Source organism: Pinus tabuliformis, chromosome 7 (genome assembly GCF_031772625.1).
Source record: "Pinus tabuliformis cultivar Carrire ecotype Pingquan chromosome 7, CPIR1, whole genome shotgun sequence".
Lineage (NCBI taxonomy): Eukaryota > Viridiplantae > Streptophyta > Pinopsida > Pinales > Pinaceae > Pinus > Pinus tabuliformis.
Window position 1 is genome coordinate 956,602,179 of NC_142293.1, and position 22,107 is coordinate 956,624,285.

A 22,107-nucleotide genomic window follows, 5' to 3' on the forward strand; every position below is an offset into this window, starting at 1 on the left:
ATGGTATGAAATGATGCTCTAACACATGATGGAGTCCCATGGTATGAAATGATGCTCTAACACATGATGGAGTCCCATGGCTCTCAACTCATCCCCTAGGTGTGTCAATATGATCCTCTGGTTGACATGGGCCCCAATTAAGTTGCACAACCCATGATGAAACCACCTGCAAATTACATATAAGATCTAATGTGCTTCCTCACCATTAGGTACAATAATTCATTAGTGCATCTAAGTGAACCAAACTTTTTAATCAAGGGCACATTTAGACTTCATAATGGGCTTCCCTTCCAAATTTGGGGCTTTAAGCTTGTAATAGTGTTACCTCCCTAGGTAGGAGTAGTTAATAAACAACTCTATTAGGTGTTCCCAACCCCTAAGAGGAAAGACAATTCCACGGTACATCCTTCAATTGATAGGGATCATGTGAATAATGATGAGATGGATAAGGACACAAGGGTCTCAAAGACAAATGCCATTGGTTCAAGGATGGTAATGATGAGGGATTTCCACATATTTGGGTGTATACTATAGATATAGGATGGGGAAATCTTGGCTACATGAGTTACCCTGACCTTTGTTGTTCCACCCTTCATTATTTTCCTTTTTATGATTTTTCTTTGTATTACTCTTTGCGGCTCTAGCAAATAAAAGCATGTTGTAAGAGATATGCAAGAACTATTACCTCCTAAAGGTGGGATAGTTCATTGCCCACCAGAGGTTGGGACGTGCATGGGTTCCTTAATGAAGTGTGGCACTCAAAGGCCCTAAGAACCACGTTGATGGCCATGATGAAGGGGTAACGCTCATGTATGGCTTTTGCCCACGTGCTATACTGAATGTCCCGACCATCTTTTGCGTTTTATGATGTTCTTTTCTTTTGTTTCTTGCTTGTGGCCATGATATGCTTTTAGCTGCATCAACCTTCGGGGTAATAGTTCCAGGACCGACCTAGACGTGGACAAGGGGATGGGGCATACCAGTGCCTTGTGGACCCTATTAGAATAATACTATTTAGTGTTTAATGCTCATTCTTATTAGCTGTTGCTATTTTTATCTTTTTAGCAGTTTCTTAGATGACACTGATTGTTTCTATTTCCTAATAGAAACTTGATGTTTCTATTACTGTAAATATCTTTGTATTATTATTGAGCTTCATTTTTGCTCATCAATTCATTCATTGGAAATCCATATGCGTGTTTCGCACTGTTTTATGGTATCAGAGCTCGGGTATTTCTTAGAAATAATTTTTTTTTGGAATTCGTGTTTCATTTCGTGCTCTCTATTCACCATTTGCTGCTACTGTTGTAGCTCGTGGACCTGTTTGCAGACGCTGAGAGGCTCTTTGTTTTTTTTTGTGGATTGGGTCTAGACGCTGTACGCCAAAGCAAGTTCAAGAATCTGCGTGTTTTCATTCGTGCTGCCCACGGATCATTTATTTCCCAACTACTGAATCCCATTTCGCGTCATCAGAATTCACTCTCTGGCTGAGAGTTGACGTGGCAGTGGAAGTCGGGATTTTGGCAGGTTTCGCGTTCGACTCCCGTGAGGACTTCAACATCTTACGGCCAAGGTTCGATTTTCTGAAGCCAATAGGTTGAGGTCGACGTCATTATTGCTGCGACGACTGATCCATCCTCCGTGCGAAAGTCTTGCCTAAGTAAACCCGCAAAAGACGTCGGATTCGGTTTTTTAATTCCCGACCAATTTTTAATTCAACGGTGGACGCAGGCAACATCGATGTTCTGGTGACTTTAGCGTGTTGTTACTGTTGTTGTAGCAGGAGTCTGAGCAACTGACGGATCACCGTCTGGCGGCATCTTTTGACCGATTCGGGTGTGTGGAGAAAATTGAACCCCCGACGTGTTTTTTTGCGCGTTTAGTAGCGGTATTTCGTCTGGCTGATCGACGTAGTATCCAGAAGACAAACCACTGAAGTCGTATCAGATCGGTTTTGTTCGGTTTCTCAAAATTCGATTTTTTTAAGCCATTTTGATTTTTGCAAGTGATCAACTTTTGAAGGACAAAACCTAATGCAATATTGGCCTGCGTTTGTCACTATTTGTAATTTCTCAGATTTTTGCCATTTTCTTACAATTCGATATTTGCTAGCTGTTCAGGATAAAGTGAAGTCAAAACAGGACAAAGAGTACTTGGACGGTTTACCTCTGCAAATCAATATGTGGCAACGTCCTTATTTGTGGCAAGCACTATGGCAGCCTTGGAGATTAGAGGCTAATAGAGGCAACAGATTCCTTTTGGGTCACTTTGTGACAGTGGATCCCAGCTGAGGGGTTACTGGAAACAGCAGTTTTTTTTTCCAGGAGGTCAGCAGAGTCTTGCTGAGGCAAAGGTCAAGATACGCAGAATTCTACATCTTTCAGCAGGGGAGCACCTGTCAGATTTTTGTCCAAGATCAGCCGGAATCTGCATTAAAATCCATGCCAGATTTCTTTGGTATTTTCTGTGTCTTGGGAAACGTGCAGATGGCTTCGCTAACCAATCTGATGTTGGAAGGCAGTCAACGCTTTAATGGCACAAATTATAACATCTGGAAACAGAGAATGTTGACCATTTTTGAATATAGGCGTCTTGACCAGCTTGTTTTGGCCAAAGAGCTCCGTCCTGGTACAACTGGTACCGATCAAGATAAGTTTTATGATCGAAATCGAGAGGCTGTTATGCTTCGCAAACTTTCTGTAACTGATGATCAGTTACCGTAGATTCCTTCCGACAAAACAGCTGCTGAAATTTGGCAACATCTTAAGGAATTGCATGAGACATCCGACAAGAGCAGAGCCTTCTTTCTCAAGAATCAGTTGTTCTCCATCATGATGGACGAACATATGTCGTTACAGGAACATCTTAACAGGATTAAAGACATTCGAGATCAGCTCGAAGCCATTGGTCGGACCATGGAGGAAGAAGATATGGTAGTCATTACTCTGAAAAGTCTACCGAAATCTTATGAACACTTCATAGAAACACTCAGCATTACCACCACAAATGTTGATCTGAAGTTTCTAGAGTTATGCACCAAACTCGTGCAGCAGGATCGGTGGAAACATCAGTTTGGTAGTGGTGCTTCATCAGTGTCCTCGGAAAATGCTTTTGCTGCCAAATATCAGTCCTCTCAGTCCTTTCAGCAGAAAGGTTCTTCGCAGCCGTTTGATCCGGTTAGGAAGAAAAGTGTGCAGTGTAATTACTGTCACAAGTTTGGCCACATGAAGAAAGATTGCCGACAGAGGATTGCTTCTGAACAAAAGAAACAGGGAGGGCCCCATCAGATAGCAAATGTTGCAGAACATTCCGAGCAGACAGATTCTGCCTTTTATGCCTTTATGGCTAAAAAGTCTTCAGATCATGTCCCGTCTTTTGCCTGGTACATTGACTCTGGTGCATCACGCCATTTCTGTCACAGGCGTGACTGGTTTATTGACTTCTCACCTTTCAGTGATTCTGTGGTATTTGGCGGAGGTGAAAAGTACACAGTGGTTGGCAGAGGTACAGTTCAGATCCAGTTTGGTGGGCGCACACTCATCTTCCTGAATGTGTACTATGTTCTTGGTATGGAAATTAATCTGCTATCTGTCAGCCAGATTATGAGGAACTCTCCTCAGCTTGATGTAGTGTTCAGTGCACACAAGTGCTCTATTATCGACAGGGAGACTAGTCTTACGGTTGCTGTTGGCCTCGAAGATCATGGTCTATACAGGCTTCTTGACACTGGTGATTCTCCAGAAGTGGCTCTAGTGGCTCGTGTTTCTCCAATCAGCACTCTGTGGCATCAGCGATATGGGCATCTAAACATGCAGTATCTCTCTCAGCTTTCTCGGGAGGGACTTGTGTCAGGGTTACCTGATATTCAGACTCAGCAGTTGGGCGTATGTGGCACCTGTCAAGCTGGCAAGCAACATCGGTCTTCATTCAAGGATGGAGAATCTTGGCGCGCATCTAAGGTACTCCAGTTAATTCATGCTGATATTTGTGGTCCTATGAATACATCTTCTATCAGTGCTTGCAAATATTTTTTGCTTATTGTAGATGATTTTAGTAGAAATATGTGGGTGTATTTTCTAAAATATAAATCTGATGCATTTAGTACCTTTCAGAAGTTTAAAACCTTAGTTGAAAAAGAGTCTGGCTGTAATATCATGACTCTTAGGACAGATAACGGGGGGAATTTTGTTCTTCTGCTTTTTCCAACTTCTGTGATACTCATGGCATCAAACGACAGTTAACTACACCCTACACTCCTCAGCAGAACAGTGTTATCGAACGCCGCAACCGCACGGTTGTTGAAATGGCTCGTTCCATGTTACAACACAGGAGTGTTCCGAACAAATTCTGGGCTGAAGCAGTATTTACTGCTGTTTATCTTCTTAACCAATCACCCACTCAGTCTGTTAAGGGGAAGACCCTCAAAGAGGTTTGGTCTGGCCGTAAGCCTACGATCAGTCACCTCAAAGTATTTGGCTCAGTTGCATATGTTTGGATTCCAGCTGCTAAGCGTTCTAAGTTGGATTCCAAAAGCCAGAAACTCATGATGACAGGGTACAGTGATCATCACAAGTTCTATAGACTAATAGATATAGCCACTGGTCGTCTTAGCTTCAGTCGGGATGGAGTATTTGATGAAGACAGAGGATTCTTTTAGTCTTCTTCTTCTGAGCAGTGTTCTGAGGATCAGCCTCACAGTGTTCTTCTTCCGGTAGGTCCACCTGATGGGAGGGATGATGCAACATCAGTGTTTGATAATACACTATCCGAGTTTCCTCCGGAAAATAACCCTCCTCTTGCTGCACCTATTGTTCTTGAGCCTTCTCCACCTCCTCCCGATATTGGTTCCTCTACTCTTCGGCCAAAATGGTGGGCCAAAACCATTGGTGATCTCCGAGATGATGAGCTCCTTGAAGGTAGAACTTCTAGACATAAGAGCAGACAACAGTCTACAATAAATTTTGCTCTTATGGCTAACCTACACAGTGTTTTTGAGCCTCAAACCTATTCAGAGGCTAAGGGTACATCTGAGTGGGAACAGGCTATGGAAGCTGAATTCCAGAGTCTTCAGAAGAATCACACGTGGACCCTTTCTGATCTTCCTGTAGGGAAAAAGCCCATCAGCTGCAAATGGGCGTATAAAGTGAAATACAAAGCTGATGGAACCCTAGACAAGTATAAAGCTCGTCTTGTGGCTCTAGGGTTCTCACAGAAGGAAGGCATCGACTATGAGGAGACTTTTGCTCCTACAGCCAAGATGAGTACCATACGGCTTGTCCTTGCTTTAGCAGCTCAGTTCAATTGGAAAGTTAATCAGATGGATGTAAAGAGTGCTTTCCTAAATGGTGACTTACAGGAAGAAGTCTACATGACGCAGCCTCCAGGATTCAAGATTGTCGGTCAAGAACAGAAAGTGTGTAGATTAGCTAAAGCACTCTATGGATTGAAACAAGCTCCTCGGGCTTGGTACATGAAAATTGATCAGTACCTGACAGATCCTGGCTTTCAGCGGAGCCCATCTGATGCAAACCTGTATATCAAGCATACTGGTGATGATATTTTGTTTGTGGTTGTCTATGTGGATGACCTTATCATTACTGGGAGCTCTGCACATTTGATCCATGGGATCGAACAAGACTTATGCAGCACCTTTGATATGACAGACTTGGGACTTCCTTATTACTGTCTGGGGGTTGAAGTTTGGCAGACTGAGAACAACATTTTTCTCTCTCAGTCCAAGTATGCCAAAAATCTTGTGGACAGGTTCAGAATGCAGGATTGCAAACCGGCCACGACTCCTATGGAATAAGGGCTCAAACTTTCAGCTCAGTCATCCTCCCCGTTGTGGATGAAACTTTATTCAGGCAATTAGTGGGCAACCTCATCTACCTTACTGCCACTAGACCTGACATCAGTTTTGCAGTGAGCTACATTTCCCGCTTCATGTTAGCCCCTAAGGCTGATCATTGGATAGCAGCAAAGCGTGTGCTACGATATGTGCGTGGCACTTCTGATTATGGACTCCTATACACTCGAAGTTCCGATCCTATACTCAGTGGTTACACAGATTCTGACTGGGCCGGTTCGGTGGATGACCGTAAATCTACCACTGGGTATGTATTTAGTCTAGGATCCGGTGCTGTCATCTGGACTAGTAAGAAGCAACAGGTAGTGGCTCTCTCCTCAACAGAAGCAGAGTATCGGGGAGCAGTTAAGGCATCCTTTGAGGCAGTTTGGCTTCGATGTATGCTTGCGGATATGCATGTTTCCCAGACTGGTCCTCCTCCCTTGTTTTGTGATAATCAGGGAGTGCTCAAACTTGCCAAGAATCCAGTCTTTCATGAACGAAAAAAGCATGTGGAAACTCATTGCCACTACATTTGCCAGCTTGTTGAAGACGGATCCGTTCAGTTGCGATATGTCCCCACAACAGAGCAGCCCGTAGACATCTTCACCAAGCCTCTTGGTCTTGATAAGTTTGTAAAATTCAGAGGCTCTATTGGTGTTGTAAATAGATTGAGCATTAAGGGAGGGTATTAGAATAATACTATTTAGTGTTTAATGCTCATTCTTATTAGCTGTTGCTATTTTTATCTTTTTAGCAGTTTCTTAGATGAAACTGATTGTTTCTATTTCCTAATAGAAACTTGATGTTTCTATTACTATAAATATCTCTGTATTATTATTGAGCTTCATTTTTGCTCATCAATTCATTCATTGGAAATCCATATGCGTGTTTCGCACTGTTTTAGACCCCGTGGTCATGTTGACCCAGAGAGGGAAGATGATGAAATAGGGTTTGTAATGTGTGGAGGGTAGTGAGAGATGTGAAATGGGAAAACGGGACTGCCCTACCAAAATCAGGGTTTCCCAAGTTGTGCCTTTCCTGAAGCCATAATTCAGTAAGGGAGATCCCATGGGACTAGGATGGAGGATTACCCCTCTCATTTAAGGTGAGGGAACAAAACTACATTCTAAACCCTTCCTTTTTCCATGTCACTAAATAATCCATGCCCAATATGCCCAAGGAAAATCAAGCATTAGCACCCGATTGCACAATGGAAAACATACCTTTAGGGTCGGATTACCCACCTTCAAACATTTGCTCTAGAAAAATGGGCGAGCGGACATATGACTAGTTCAAGGAGTGGAGATCAAATGGCACAATGTAATGTTCCTAGGTTGATATACAAGCATACAATTAGTTCAGCAAACTGAAAACGAAATAGACACTAAGCACCCATGGAAATGCTAGAAATAAGGAATTGGCCATTTTATTGCTTCTTCAAGAACAAAATACAATAGTAAATAGAATGGTGCACCTTGGCTTGTCTCAATCGACAAGCATGACCAAACCTAGGTGGGCAATAGTTGAACTAAAGTCTGCTACAACTGCTGCACCAATTTGCACTACGCTGCCCAGAAAACTACTCTTTTTGCTGACATCGAATGGCTGGAAACCCCACTTCTCATGCTCAAAAAATTTTGAGATTCGAGCTCCTTACTCCTTGGCCTAAACCCATAAAACCCCACGAAGGAAGTTAGCAGGTTCAGACTTCTGAAATTCGACCCCCAAGGAGCCCAACTTCAGCGGCAACTGCAAAACTCGACTTGCTGGATTCTGACTGTAAAACCTCCTGGAAAGTGTCCAAAAATGCTGGGCCGATCCCTCCTATAGATCTCCTGACTTCTCGGATGAGTTTCCGGGTTGTAGCTATTTCCCACAAGACCCACGAAATTGCAGAACTAGCCCTCTACGCTCTCTCCCAGGCTTGGAATTCGAATGCTGGGTTGTTGGCTTCTTTGGCTCCATACCTCTCAGAGAACGCTGACCTAGTGTTGTCCTTCAGATTCGTTGATTCCTTCGACAAGTGGTTGATCCAGTGTTGCATGAAGCGCCCCCCCCGGTTCCAAGCCCCGAAGCGCGTCCCGTACAGAAGCGCCTAGGAAGCTTGGCCGGAAGCGGCGCTTCCGAATTCGGAAGCGCCGCTTCGGCTTTTTTAGCTGCTTCCTGGAAATTTGGAAGCACTGTACGGAAGCGCCGCTTCCGAAGCGCGCTTCGTACGGCGCTTCGGGCGTCGGAAGCGTGGCGCTTCAGAGGAGGAAGCGTACGCTTCCCGTACGCTTCCAGAAAAGCTTCCGAAAAAGCGTTTAGAAAATCGTTTTTTTTCAATTTTTTTTTTTTAATTTTAGGTGAGTTTGCTTGTTGGGGGTGGGTCCACCTTGGGTTAGGGTGACGAATGAAGGCAAAAAAAATATAAATATAGCAGATGCTCCCTCATGGTAATGTTAAATTCTTAAAGTAAAAGTGAAATTCTCCTTTATTTTTCATTTTCATCCTTTTACTTAAATTTTTAACATTACCATGAAATGACTCAGGATGTTTGAGAGTGGTTCCAGCCTCATTGGACTTCATATGGAGAAAATAGAATTTCATATCCTATTCAAAATTTAGCAGACTTAATAGTTTTCAGGAATTCAGGATCAATGGGATTGTGGCATTTCATTAGATTATATCAAGTATGAAGGTATGCGATTAGCATTTAATCAAGAGCACCAAGCCCTATATGTACCCTAGTGTTGGTGGTGTTAATTGTTGAACTCCTTTGTCACGCGGCACGCCCTTAGCAAAAAATTACCTTTCAATCAAGTCAAAATCATCGATCAAACATGTAAAGCTTTTTCTACCATATTTTAAGTCTTGAATTAGGTAGTTTGATCAAAATTGGGCAATGTTGACTAATATCCCTAGACAATCGAGGTAGAGGCAAAGGCTAGACAAGAGGAGAAGAATCTAGATTCTAGATCATTAATGTACAATGGATGTTATATCTATCTTGATTTATGCAAAAATATGCATGTTTTCATGTCTTCTACAATTAATTTGGTATTTGGGATGTTTGTTTTGAGTATAAATGCAAAAAAATATAAATATATATATATATATATATCAGATGCGTCTGCGGACGCTTCGCTTCCTAGATTTTTGGAAAATGACGCTTCGGCGTCCCCGCTTCCAAAAACGCTTCCGCTTCGCTTCCGCTTCGTGCAACATTGGGTTGATCCACTATGGCTCAATCTCCCTTTGCGGGTTCTCCCTGTGGCTTGGAAATACGCATTCCCTGAGTGTAGCTGGGTGATGGTGTTGCAGAAACTCCCGGATCTCCTGAAAACGCTGGTGGAACTGCCTTTCTAGGGCGGGCACTCGAAGTCCCCTGAAGGTAAGGTTGAATCTCCCGCTTGAGAGTTTCATGGTTGAACAACAAGTTGACTCAACGAAGCAGCTGAGCAAACAGTCAAGTAAATTCGATTTGCAAGGTGAATGAATGATCCAAATGAGAGCTTCCTCCTCCTTTTGTCTTCATGGGCCTTCCTTGCCTCATGTGGGCCCCTCCATTCAACAATTCGAATTCCCTTCAAGCCATTCGAATGACCTAGTTTGAATTCCCACGTGGGTGGCCCCCACCTTCCACTAGCAAACAAATTAAGACGAATTTTCTCCTAAGTCCCTAAGTCAAAACTATTGGGTCCTTTTTCCTTAGCCAAAAATGTGCAAAAATGTGTAGAGATAATCTGTTACAAATGTGTTTGAAAAGGGACATGACACACAATAAATAGGCTACACTGGTGGTTGTTAGGGGCTATTGGCTGGCGATTGAAAAGATATCTGGGACAAGAATTCTCTTATGGGGTCACCCACCTAAAGGGGCCAAATTGCTTGTAGGGTCATTGTGGATGCATGTTTGTGGATAAGAAACTAGGGTCTACCTCCCTATACCTTTTGAACTCTAAATCTAGCTTTTATTGTTATAAACTCTCCGTTAATAGAGTTGACGTCATCCTTCCTTAATTAATTTTGTGCCTTGGAAACCCTAAACCCTAGATGAGCTTTAACTTGAAATCTATTTGAGGGTTTACATTATTGTTTTCTTGATCTAATCTTTAGGTAAACTCTTTCATTGTCTTTTGTGTCTAGGTATTCTATTATCATTGAATATCAAAAGACGCTAGTGTGTAGAAGTCTTTATCTTGTCTAGATGTATGATACGTTGCTCCTTTATCAAGAATAATTGATCCTTCTCCAATATAAGGTATCTTTCCCTAGCCTATTTACATCACCTGGAACTTTACAACTTGATCATCATTATTGGTGAATTCAGGGAAGCCTCTCTTGTGGTGAAACTCCACTAAACAATAGGAGGAAGATTGCTGAGGTGACAGTGGAAATCTCCCACATAATTGCTACAGGGTCTAGCCCTTGCCTTGTGAACCCCTCACAAGGGCTGCTAGATTTTGTGGCAACCTTACTGAAGGGATAATGAATGCAATGTAGCCATAATAATGGAAGAAACCCATTTTGTAGTTGATGGGTTATAAATAGGTCCACTATGTAATTAAAATGGAATAATATATTAATAAGGGGTAATTGATGTATATCCCTAGGAATACTTGTGATAAAGTTTAAATACGCATGAATAACTGTGGTTAGATTTCTGTGGTGTAGGTTTAAAGGTAAGTCATCCAGATTCTCCACAGTACAAGACATTTTAATCATTGTTTCAAACCCTTGTATTGGAGATGTGTTGGATTGTATTGTTTTGTATCAAGCATGACTAGTGTAGTGATTCCTTTCATAAAGAGTAATTGATGGTGTTACAGTTTCAATCATAATTTCTGCAATTTTAACTATAGTTTCTTGCTTTACAAACTATAATTATACTTTCCTAACAATTTGATCCAAGTATGACCTCAGTTTGATTCTATTTTATGTTTTATCCTGGCCTGTAATACACTTTCACTACTTATTCTCACTACATATGGAACCATAAAACTTTGTATATGCTTCCGTTTTAACAACTTGCATGGAAGTCATATAATTTGGTAGCTGCTGAGAAAGCCTTGTTATTGCATGCCATTCAAGAGTACATGCTGTGCTTACTTAACATGCCAATAAGTTCTAAATAAAGCTCTTGTATTCTGCGTTTGGATTATGGGAGTTACTTATGCCTAGTGAATTTGAGATTTATAGCTACAAGTAATCTAGAACCATCTTTTTGGTTCTAACTTCAGCATGTTGGTCAACATTTTCCAAAGGAGTTGTATGGTTTTAGCTGATTGTAAATGGAAATTCAATTTTCAGGATGTCCCAGATGAAGATATCTGTCCGAATCTTCAGTTCCTCCTTGGAGGTTTTCAGACAAGAACAGGAGAGCAGGTGAGCTGGGTTTTAAGTTTCCAATTTCTCCTCTTTTTGTGCACTGACATGGAATATAGGCAGTGCTCAATCTTTTAATTGATGCTGTACAGTGGCTTGTTTTTCGGGATGATGGGAGGATTACTGCAGCAAATTATGCCAAGGCTGCAAGTGAAGCAACAACCGAGGGGCGTGCTGTAGGAGAATGGGAATTCTGGGACCGTTTTGATAGGAGCCAGCCAATTAAAAGGAGACAAATTTTCATAATCAAGTTGCTCCGAGGGGCTTTCACTGGTCTTTCCTACCTGCATTCTCGTGATAGATTACATCAAAGTCTTGGACCTGCTTCTATCATTCTCAAGTATGCCATTTTTGCCCAAGCCGGACAATTCATTAGATTTCTACTGAAAAGATTTAATGTGAAAATATGAATAATGCCAATTTCTCTGAAACTTCACAGCACTATTGAGGAAAGGGATGTACGTTACCTGGTACCCCGCTTACGTGATTTAGCTTTTGCAGTTGATATAAGGTAATCTACTTGTCTTTCCATCATACATCTATGATGCTACAGGATTTGGTACAATCTTTTCATTGCTCTTTCTAATGTTTTTGTTCCTTTGTGCAAGTTTAAGTGAACAAATTCATTCTGGCATCAAACTGATGTCAGATGTACAGGAACTGAGGGAACTTGTGAGAAAATGAAGAGGCTCTGGTCCCGACCTGTCCACAATAATACAATACTGTAATTATGTAAAGACAATAGAATATTTTATGAACTACAGCTAAAACTGTAGAACAAAGCTGATTTATCTCTGAGCTTAGAATGACTCTCATCCTCCTTATAGTAAAATTGCGGTGAAGTTATACCTCAAGAAGAAACCTGTAAGTCTGTCATGGAGGTTACTCATATCTCCTGGAAACATAAGTCTGTATTTTAATAAGAGGCAAGAATTGGTCAGTTTACTGGCTATGAATTTTAAACAGGAGTCAATTGTTCTAGTAACGATCTGTGATATTCCTACTTAGCAATGTTGCTAAGGGAAATATCAATTTTGATCAAATTTTCCAATTTTGGTTTGCATCTTTGGAAAAGTCGGTTGTGGGGCCCTGTTGACCACTACATGTCAACTACCCATAGCAGTATGCCCCCTTTTCTTCGCAAAAGGGATAGCGCTTGATCGACATGTCTGTGCCATTCGACAGTCATCATCGACCTGATCATGTTATGTTGTAAACCCAATCTGCATGTGTGAATTGTAAATAATCTTAGTAGAGTTGAGTCATGTATGTAAATTCCCTAGGTGGACTTAATTTTCTAGTGATAATCTACGTTCCGGAAGGTTTTTTGTCTCACCGATCCATGATCGGCAGAGTTTTCCTTCAGCCTAACCCCAAAGCCGGAATGAATTTTGTCATTAGAACCTTAGAGGAATCCTAGTGTGTTAATCTGCTAGATTATAGTTGTGTCGCAGAACTAGGTGGTTTATGAGGGTCTATGTCAAATGGGTTTTCCCCCTTGAGATGTAAAATTGTAAAAGTCATGATGTAAAGTGTCTTGAGGGTTAGAAAATGTTTTAATCCCCTCATAAGTCCCAAGTCCTAGGTCTTAGGTGATTTTTCCAAAGGCTAAGTTCGAGGATCCATTTAAAAATAAATAAAAATTTAAAATTTAAAAATTGAAAATAAATAAATAAATAAATAAATAAAAAATTTAATAAAAATAATAAAATAAAATAAAAAATAAAAAATAATAAAATAATAATATTTTTGAGTAAACAAATGCAGAATTTCAATTTTTTAATGCATTAAAAATTCGACGAATGAGATTAAGAGATATCTTGATCCTCATCGACGGTCGAGATCACTTTGACATGGATCACTCGAACTAGCCGTGGGAATTTTTCCTTTAAATAGGGTGCTAGGGGTCATTTGAGATCATTCGATCTGTGAGTCTTGTGCTGAAGAAAGTTCTCTTGTAAACTTTTTCTGGTGCAAATAAAGAAAGACTTTGGGGTTGAAATCTTGCTGGTGTTACTCTCCTGAAAGTGCTGTGAGCTATTTTATTTTCTGCGTAATTTTATTTTCAGCCATTAGTAATAGTTTGATGTAGAGTATTGTTGAACACAGGTATCTTGTTCACTTACTAGGGTTTGAATGGTATTAGAATTTCTGAAATAATGGCAGGTATCTCCATTGCATTTGGGATCTAGTACTGTTTTTTCTCTCTTTATTGATGGTTGAAGTGAGCTGTGCAGGAAACCCTTATTGAGAAAATCAATGGGCGTTTGGGGAAGTTCTCGGCTGAACCAGCCAACTCCCGCAAAGCACTCTCTTGTAGAGCCCAGCCAGTTTTGATTCTGGGTTTATCATTTAGGGTTTATTTCTGAGTTGCATGAGAGTTTTTCTAAAGCATTTCATAGCAAATCTAAAGATCTGAAAATATTATTGAAGGTTATTGACAAATCTGGCTGTTGTATGAGTCACAAAGCTGTAAATATTGTAGCTGGTTTGTAGGGTTTTGGTTTTTATACATATATTCTGGGCGTTTTTTCCCTTTCATTTACAAGTTCCAGAGCTTTCTGAAGATTTCCAAGGGTTTGATGAGCTCTTTGCTATTACATCAGAACGATCTCTTGCAGGGGCATTATTTTTTTGCAACCCAGGGTTTTAGTTTTTGCAGAAAAAATCTTTGAAAAAGTGCTGCCAAACCCCCTTTTTAGCAATCTGCCAAGCCACACTTCTCTAAATCACGCAAGCCTGCAAGTGAGCAGTCAGCAGCAAAATCATTTTCTCTTCCACGCAATCATTGCTGCTCATCAAACCTACGTGTTATCTTCTCTCCCTCGTTCCCGAGCTGCCATCCTCACCATCATTCTTACAACAGAGCAAGCATTTCTCCCACATGCAAGTTTCTCTTCTGCTCTAGAACCTGCAAAACAAATTCATCTCCTTCTCTTCCTGTGGCTTTCAAACTTGCTGGCAGCATCAAACCTTCCACGTTGTCTATATATCGTTGCTGATCATTGTCAAAAGCCTGTATACGGCAGCGCGTTGATCCGCTTAATCCAGCTCACATCGCTGCCCTCCTCCTCCCATTTCTTTTCTGCCGCGGCTCCATTCATCCCCACGCTCATTTCAAACCTGCAGTTGCAAAAATATATATATATATATATATATATATATATATATATATATATATATAAAGCCTGCAAACAAAGCAAAAGATAAAACGCAGCTCTCTCCCTTACCTCTGTCTCTCATTGCTCCACATATTTTTCTCTTCACACTGCCTCTCTTCCAGCAATCACTTCCAATACTCTCTGCTCCATACGCAGTTCAAATTTGGGTCTAGTTCTCAGCTCCCTTCATCCCTTGCTCATAGACGTCACCTGCCAAAGACTGCTCCAGCCTTCCGCAGTCATCTGTGCAGTCATCGAACCTCTGCGGACCTGCATACGCCCACGCACAAATGCAAAAAACACTAAAACGTACATGACGTGGGTAAGATCGGGGTTTTAGACGTCAGTTCATTTTTTTGTTTTGATTTCGAGTTTTTTTTAGCTCTAATGTTGGCAACTAGGGTTAGTAAGTATTCATTTATATAATAAATTCAATTTTCATAAATTTGATTAGATTTTGATTTTAGTTTTTTTTATTTAGTTTTAAATTTTTGTTAGATACGTTTCCTTTGAGTTATATTTCAAAAAATAAAAATTTTAAATTTTCTTTTTTATACATAAAAGTTAAGTTTAGATTTTAATTCAGATTTTATTTTTTTCTATAGTTTAATTTAGTTTTATTTTTTTTATAAATCAAAAATCAAATAATATATATATATACATATACATAAAAGATCAAAAAGCTTTTCTTTTCTTAGACTGTAGTTTTAGATTTTAGATTAATAGTTTAAAATTTTAATTAGTTTTGTTTCGATTTCATTCATATTTTTATTAGTTGTAGATTTCATCTTATTTGTATATATTTAATTTTCATTTAGAATATTTTCCAGTTTTTAGCTTTGGACATATTTAAAGTTAAGTTTTATTTTGTGATTTAAATTTAGTTTTTGTTATAGTTTAGTTAAATTTTATTTTATTTTATAAAAAAAATAAAAAATAAAAAATAAAAAAAAAATCATAAAAATTATAAAATTTTAAAAAGCATAAAGAGTTTCTTTCCTTATAGTTTAGATTTTGATTTTTAGTTTAGATTTAATTTTGTTTGAAGTAAATAAAAATAAAAAATTTCATAAAAAAAATAAAATAATAAAAGCTTTCATTTAGTTTTAAATTTTGTTTTATCTGAAAAATATAAAAATATTTTGGGAAATTTTTTGCTAATTTCAGTCTTGGCTCAGGAATTTCTTATGTTTTATCTTTTATGCTGAGGCTAAAATTTTGATGTGGGAATTAATGTTTAACATGCTTTAATGTTCATCTGAAGATTAACTACATGAATGTGATCTCTGGTTAGCATTTTACGTGGTTATTTAAAGCACTTCATCTTTCGAAATTTTAATTGTTGGAGTATCATTAAGTCATTATCTCGCATTTGGTAAAAGTTAAACTTTATTTGAGTTGTTTGATGGTAAACGATTGTTGATGAGTTCATATTTCTGCAGCATTTGATAAATAATCGTTTAATCATTTCTTTCATAAGGCACTGGTCTATTAATCTTAGTAAAATTAATTAAGTGCTTATTGCCCCTCGTGTCTCCCAAACCCAACTGGTCCCCAGTTGGTCATCATTTTCCCATAGGGTCTACCCCCCTTAGCCACGGGAGACAGGCATAAACGGAGAGATCGGGGATCAGGGTGACAGCCCTCGGTCTGAGCGTTGTCGTGACAATCTGTGCGACAACAAGCCCCACTTGCAATTTTGGGCGAAAAGGAGACTCCATAATAAGGGAAAAGGGAAAATTGAATTGCTAGTGGTTGGTGGTGGCCACCCCAACAGGAAATACGCTCCCCTTGGCTAATAGGCACTCACGGAGGGAAGAGAGGTGCGTGGGTTGATGTATGGGGCCTACATGGAGAATTAGAGACTCAAGACTAAATAGGAGGTGCATTCATCACTATGGGGACTTTTGATCATTTGACATTTACACTTACCTAGCACGCTTGAGCTGAAAGCCAAGTTTGCAAGTGTTGTTGAGCACACGAGATTTTCATGCGAGAATCTCACCCTTCCTTTGGTGGACTTTGAGTGCCAGCCCAAGGAGGTGATCTACACTACGCTTGGGAGTTACCCTGGAGTTTGTCCAGCGATTCATGGAGCTTTTCCAGCAGGCTGGGTGCAGAAAGGGAAATATGCATCACTTGGAGGAGCTGGTTATGGAGCAGAGAATTCATAGTGATTTCTGGGAGTGATTTGGGCCACCATTTGCTGGAGATTTGGAGTGCTCGCAGGGCATGATTTTGAGGGAGTTTGCTGTGCCATTGAGCCATCATCAAGGACTACGTGGGCTTGCGCAGTGGTGATTTCGTGCCACACGTGGGAGCTTGGGAGAAGGCTAATTTGGGTGCTGGGGTGAGCTGACACTTGTGGAGACTTTCGAAGGGGAATTTTGTTGGGCCTTGCTGCCATTTTGGGGACCTCAAACAGTGTTATTTTTTGGAGGGTCGATTTGCCCAGCAGTTGGAAGAGAGCATGGAATCAGGGGCTAATTTCGGAGGTCAGCATTAGACTAAACCCTTTCTGGGTTTTGGTGGGTTATTTGTGGGGAGCCAGGGGTTAATTTCCCGAGATTTTCTGACCACTAGAGGAGGGCCAAACAATAGTTTCTTCCAGTTAGCAGTGCAGTTTTCTGGGTCTGGCGCAGAGCATTTGTGGGGAGCATCTTCCTAGCACCTGAGCAGGCATTTGCATCACTTGGGCCTTGTTAGCTTGCCTTGGGCAAGCCCATGTGCATACATTCTGAGCTTATATTATACCCCCTTCAAATCTCTAGTTTAATTACATAAATCGTTCCTAACTATCTCTAATCCAAGTGGTATTGAAATAACTTGCTTCATTTGTGTATCTAATTGGCGGAAATCATTGGATAATTGTCATAATCATAATAATTTTGGCATCTTGATGTGTTTATCTTAATCATTTGGCATCTTAAGTTCATTGGTTTACACTTGTATCGTTCAACATTTATCTTTCTTAAGATTGTATCTAAATATTGTTAAGTACTCTTGTTTTAAGACTAATTTACAAAAAGTACTCAAGCAACATAAAACAATCTTAATTTAAGATAAATTTCACTTATTATCTTTCATCAAGCATACTAAGTCTAGATTGCATTAATAATTTACCTCCTAACATAAGCTAGGTTGATACAAACATAGGGTAACCCTTTTCACTTAGCTTGAGGGGTCTTAGCAACTATTTGGTGGTTAACACGGTGACCTTGTAGTCGTCAGAGCCACAGTCTCTGTAGCATCAGAGGCATTAGGTGATAGGAGCACAACGAAAGGTATCATTAATCAAGCCCTAGCCTGCTTCCTATTGTCTTCCTTCCCACAACCTACCTTGGAGCCCAACTTCAAAATGGTTAAGGGAATGTTGCATTTAGATTAGGCATATAACTAAAATTTACCAAGATCATTGCATCTCACATAGGTCCTAGGACTTGCATCTCATATAAGTTAGTCGATCATCTCAAGTAGCAGGTGTCCATCTGGTCATTTGGTTCCAATTCATTATAAGCAAGAATTTGTGACTCCATTAAGGCACAGGTCTCATACTTTCAAATATAATCAAATCAATACCCTTGCTTAAATTCGACCAAGTGGCTAGGCGACTCATCCATGTCTTCCAAACAAGATGGTTTATGACTTGTTTTCCTTCATCTCATTCCATAGGGACTAACCCCCATAGCCTATTGTTGGGAGATAGTTAGAACAGAGTGGGCAGGGATCCGAGTGACAACCCTTGCCCTGAGCGTTGTTGCGGTGCCTATACAATCCGAGCAACAATAGGCCCCAAGGGCCAAATATTGGACACAGGAGAGCCAAAATATTCTTAAAGCTCTTAAGGATAATTTGCAAGCAACCCAAAATCAGCAGGAGGTGTATGTAGACATGCACAGGGTTGAGAGACATTTTGAGGTGGGGGACTTACTCGTCTTGCGCCTCTGACTTTACAGGCAAGTCACGTTGAAGCAAAAGAGGGTTGAGAAACTATAGCGATGATTTTATGGCCCTTACCGGGTGACTAAGAGGGTTGGTGAGGTGGCATACGAGTTGGAGTTCCCGTCGAGGAGTAGATGCATAATGTATTCCATGTTTTGTGCCTCAAGAAAGTACTGGGGCAGCATGTGATAGCAACCATTGAGCTACCTCCACTGGATGATGATGGGCATCTAGTTCTTGAGCCCAAGGCTATCCTGGAGAGCAAGGAGAGGAGACTGAGGACTAGAGTCATCAGGGAGTTTCTGATCAGATGGAAGAACCTCCCTGATGAGGACGCCACTTGGGAGGGTGAGTAGATACTTCAACATCCAACATTGCAGTTACTTGAGGGCAAACAACATTTTGGTGGGGAGGACTATGATATTCCCACTTAGTAATGTTGCCAAGGGAAATATCAATTTTGATCAATTTTGCCAATTTTGGGTTGCAACTTAGGAAAAGTGGGTTGTGGGACCCCACTTACAATTTTGGGCCAAAAGGAAACTACAACATAAGGGAAAAGGGAAAATTGAATTGCTAGTGGTTGGTGGGGGCCACCCCTAAAAGGAAATACACTCCCCTTGGCTAATACGCACTCATGGAGGGAAGAGAGATGAGTGGGTCGATGTATGGGGCCCACATGGAGAATTGGAGGCTCAAGACTAAATAGGAGGTGCATTCATCACTTTGGGGACTTTTGATCATTTGACATTTACACTTACCTAGCACGCTTGAGCTAAAAGCCAAGTTTGCGAGTGTTGTTGAGAACATGAGATTTTCATGTGAGAATGTCGCCTTTTCTTCGGTGGACTTCAAGTGCCATCCTAAGGAGGTGATCCACACTGTTGATTTTTGGTAGCATCGGATGTACTTGAGCCATGAAATTTGGTGGAGAGGCTAAGGCACATGAGATCTCCAAGACCCAGAAATCGTTTGGAGAAATTCCACACAAATGAAGAGATATTAAAATAATTAATATTTTTAATGGGTCCCTAAGTCTAAACTTAGAAAAATAAAAATGTTAATGTGTATTAATATAAAATGGGTGAGAAAGTTCTAAGTGATGAGGATCAAGCCAGTTCTAATCTTTGTCGTTGATTAGGGACTTAATCTCGGCCGTTGAATTGTCAACAGGAAAAGTATAAGAGGAGGCTTGAGGGTCAGTTTGAGACACACCAAGAGAGATCAAGAATTCGATTTTCTAGGGCGAGGTTTGCTGAGGAAATCAAGTTAGCGATAAGTTGCAGCGAGGATCAGTTCAACAAGGGATTTTCGTCTGACACTGAAGAATACATAACAGAGAGGCAGTGCGGTGCAGGAGAGACAGCGCAGGCCCTAGAAGGGCTAACACAGAGACAGTAGGAGCTGACGCAGAGGACGCAGAAGGCCGTAGATGCTGACACAGGTAGTGCAGAGGGCCGTAGAGGCTGATGCTGGGCTTCAGAGGCAGTGCTAGGGAGATTCTATGGGGCAGACTGAGAGCAGATCAACTGGGAGAGGGTGATGCAGTTCCAGTGCAGTGCCTGGAGCATCTTTCGATGTCCAGCACAAGGAACAGTCAGAGTCACTATGTGGTTGATCATCCGGTTGCTGCTTTGCCGAAATATCTGTTTCCGAATAGAGGTATTACTGCCGAGGACATTCTCTGTTGGGTGAGCCAATTCTGGCACCCTAGTTGTATTCACGAAATCTGCTTAATAATAAAACCCTCATATATGCTGCACCGGTTTTCCTACATTGGGTTTTTCCAGGGACGATTATCCAAAAATAACAGTGTCCCTTGTGTTATTGTTTCAGTTTACTTCTGTGCATGATCTGTATATGTGTGAAGGCTACATTTGTGTTTAATTCGATGTTTATACAATTAAATAACTTGTTAATGTAAAGAACAAGTAGGAGATAGTAAACCAGAAATTGCAGTAGGGGTTTCTGATGTGTTAGATTCAGGAATTTTCACATGGTATCAGAGTGATTGCAGATCAGAGGTGACTGAAGACACCAGCCGAGAAAATCTGAGAATTTGCAATAGAGAAGCAGCTGTCCCGAGAGACAGCGTTGTTCCAGAGCAAAAGAGGCAAGAGGAGGAGTGATGTAGTGCAGAGAGTGTGACGCAGAGGCTCAGGCAGTGCTTGCGTTAGCATTTTGAGCCGTGAGAGGAAGATGGAGTAGCTGGGAGGAGCCCACGCAGTAGCTGCGTTAACTGTCCAGGCCAACGCAGAGGAAGATGGAGGCAAATCAGGCTTATGCGGTTTCAAGGCATCTTTCTGAGCCAGGAAGGATTGACACAGTGGCTAGAAGGAGATGATCCATCTGTCGCTGTGATTTCAGAGCTAGAAGGGCTCAGACTCTTTAGTTGTTGGGGCTAAGGGACCTGAGCATATTTTGATTTGTGGAGCTAGTGGGATGCTGTTTCTCTGAGTGTAGAACAGTGTCTACGGAGACTGAACCAAGGTAGAGGGAAGCACTACCTCAACAGATTTCTAGCCAAGAAATCTAGATTCGGGTTGCAACGGTAAAGGAGGATTGGAGAGGAGTGATTCGACATTTGGCCGGAGGATTTTAGAGAGGGAAATCAGGACTCAGAGGGAGTCTAGAGAAGAGGAGCAGAGATGGCAGTAAACAGATTGAGGGATTAGGACAAATTGGACGGGGCTTCCAATTTTGTCACCTGGAAGGCCAGGACCCTGGAAATCCTGGATAAACATCGCATCAAGGACTATGCCTTGAAAACCGTAGCTGTCCGAGTTGACCCTAATGCAAATGGGAAGTATGAGGAGGCTGAGGCGGAGGCAAAATGCATTATCCTAGATGGGGTCAAGGATCAGGTCATACCACATATTACTGAGAAGAATACAACAAGGGAGATGTGGCAGACGCTGTCCACCTTATACTAGGTCTCTTCCGTGCAACGAAAGATGTTATTGGAAAATCAGCTGAGGTCATATCAGATGCATAAAGCAGAGGAGATAGATTTGTTCCTTCTCAGGTTGCAAGGAATTCGCGACCAGCTTACTTCCGTGGGGTCTACACCAGATCCAGAGTTCATGGTCAGGACTGCTCTGAATGCAGTCTCCGAGGACTGGGAGACGTTTTTCCAAAGCATTTTGGGCAAAGTGACTCTCCCCACTTGGGAGGAGATGTGGGCAGCTCTTTGACAGGAAGAGATCAGGAGATTGACCAAGGTGGGGAGTAGCAGTAAGGGAGTTCGAATCAAGAAAGAGGAGGAGGAGGATGCAACTCTAACATCTGCGGGACAATAAGGGGTTCAGAAGAGGAAGAAGAAAAATATCTCCAAGGTCAAGTGCTTCAACTTGTGGGGAGCTGGGACATTATGCCTCTCAGTGCCCCACGAAGAAAGGCAAGGGAGAAGCTTCTGACTCAAAGGCTGCTCCAGCAAAGGCAGAGAAGGATGTCGAGACTGATGACGATTGTGCCATGAGTGCTCATGTGCCTCTAGAGAAGAGGTGGGGAGACATTGAGCTGTAGTCGAGAGGACTACAGAAGGGGGGCAGGATCCTTGAGGTGCCCAAGCTCTTGAATCACATATGGCTACGGGAGCCCTTAACGATAGTAGCATGATGACAGGTGTCGGGTGGAGCAACGTGTGATGGAGCAACAAGGTAGTGCTAGAGTTTAGACATCTGTAGTAGTGCAGTGGAGGTTGCAGCAGTGCGAGAGGCACAACAGAGGTTGCAGCAGCGCAGTGGCAGTAGAGGGAGCACATAGTAGCAAGTTAGCAACAGAGGTAGG

General features: G+C 41.4%; 1 protein-coding gene across 6 annotated transcripts in view; it reads left to right on the plus strand.

The window, feature by feature from the left end:
* LOC149250798 (Protein kinase superfamily protein) overlaps window positions 1-22,107 on the plus strand; it is a 351,978-nt gene that overhangs the window by 190,986 nt on the left and 138,885 nt on the right. For all 6 annotated transcript variants that reach the window (XR_016266837.1, XM_089459238.1, XM_089459241.1 and 3 more), the window contains exons 5-7: window positions 11,141-11,215; window positions 11,308-11,555; window positions 11,655-11,726. Coding sequence is in view for 5 of the 6 variants with exons in the window: in XM_089459238.1 (XP_089315364.1) it covers window positions 11,141-11,215; window positions 11,308-11,555; window positions 11,655-11,726 (395 nt within the window). In the remaining variant the exon portion in view is untranslated. The remainder of the gene's footprint in view (window positions 1-11,140; window positions 11,216-11,307; window positions 11,556-11,654; window positions 11,727-22,107) is intronic.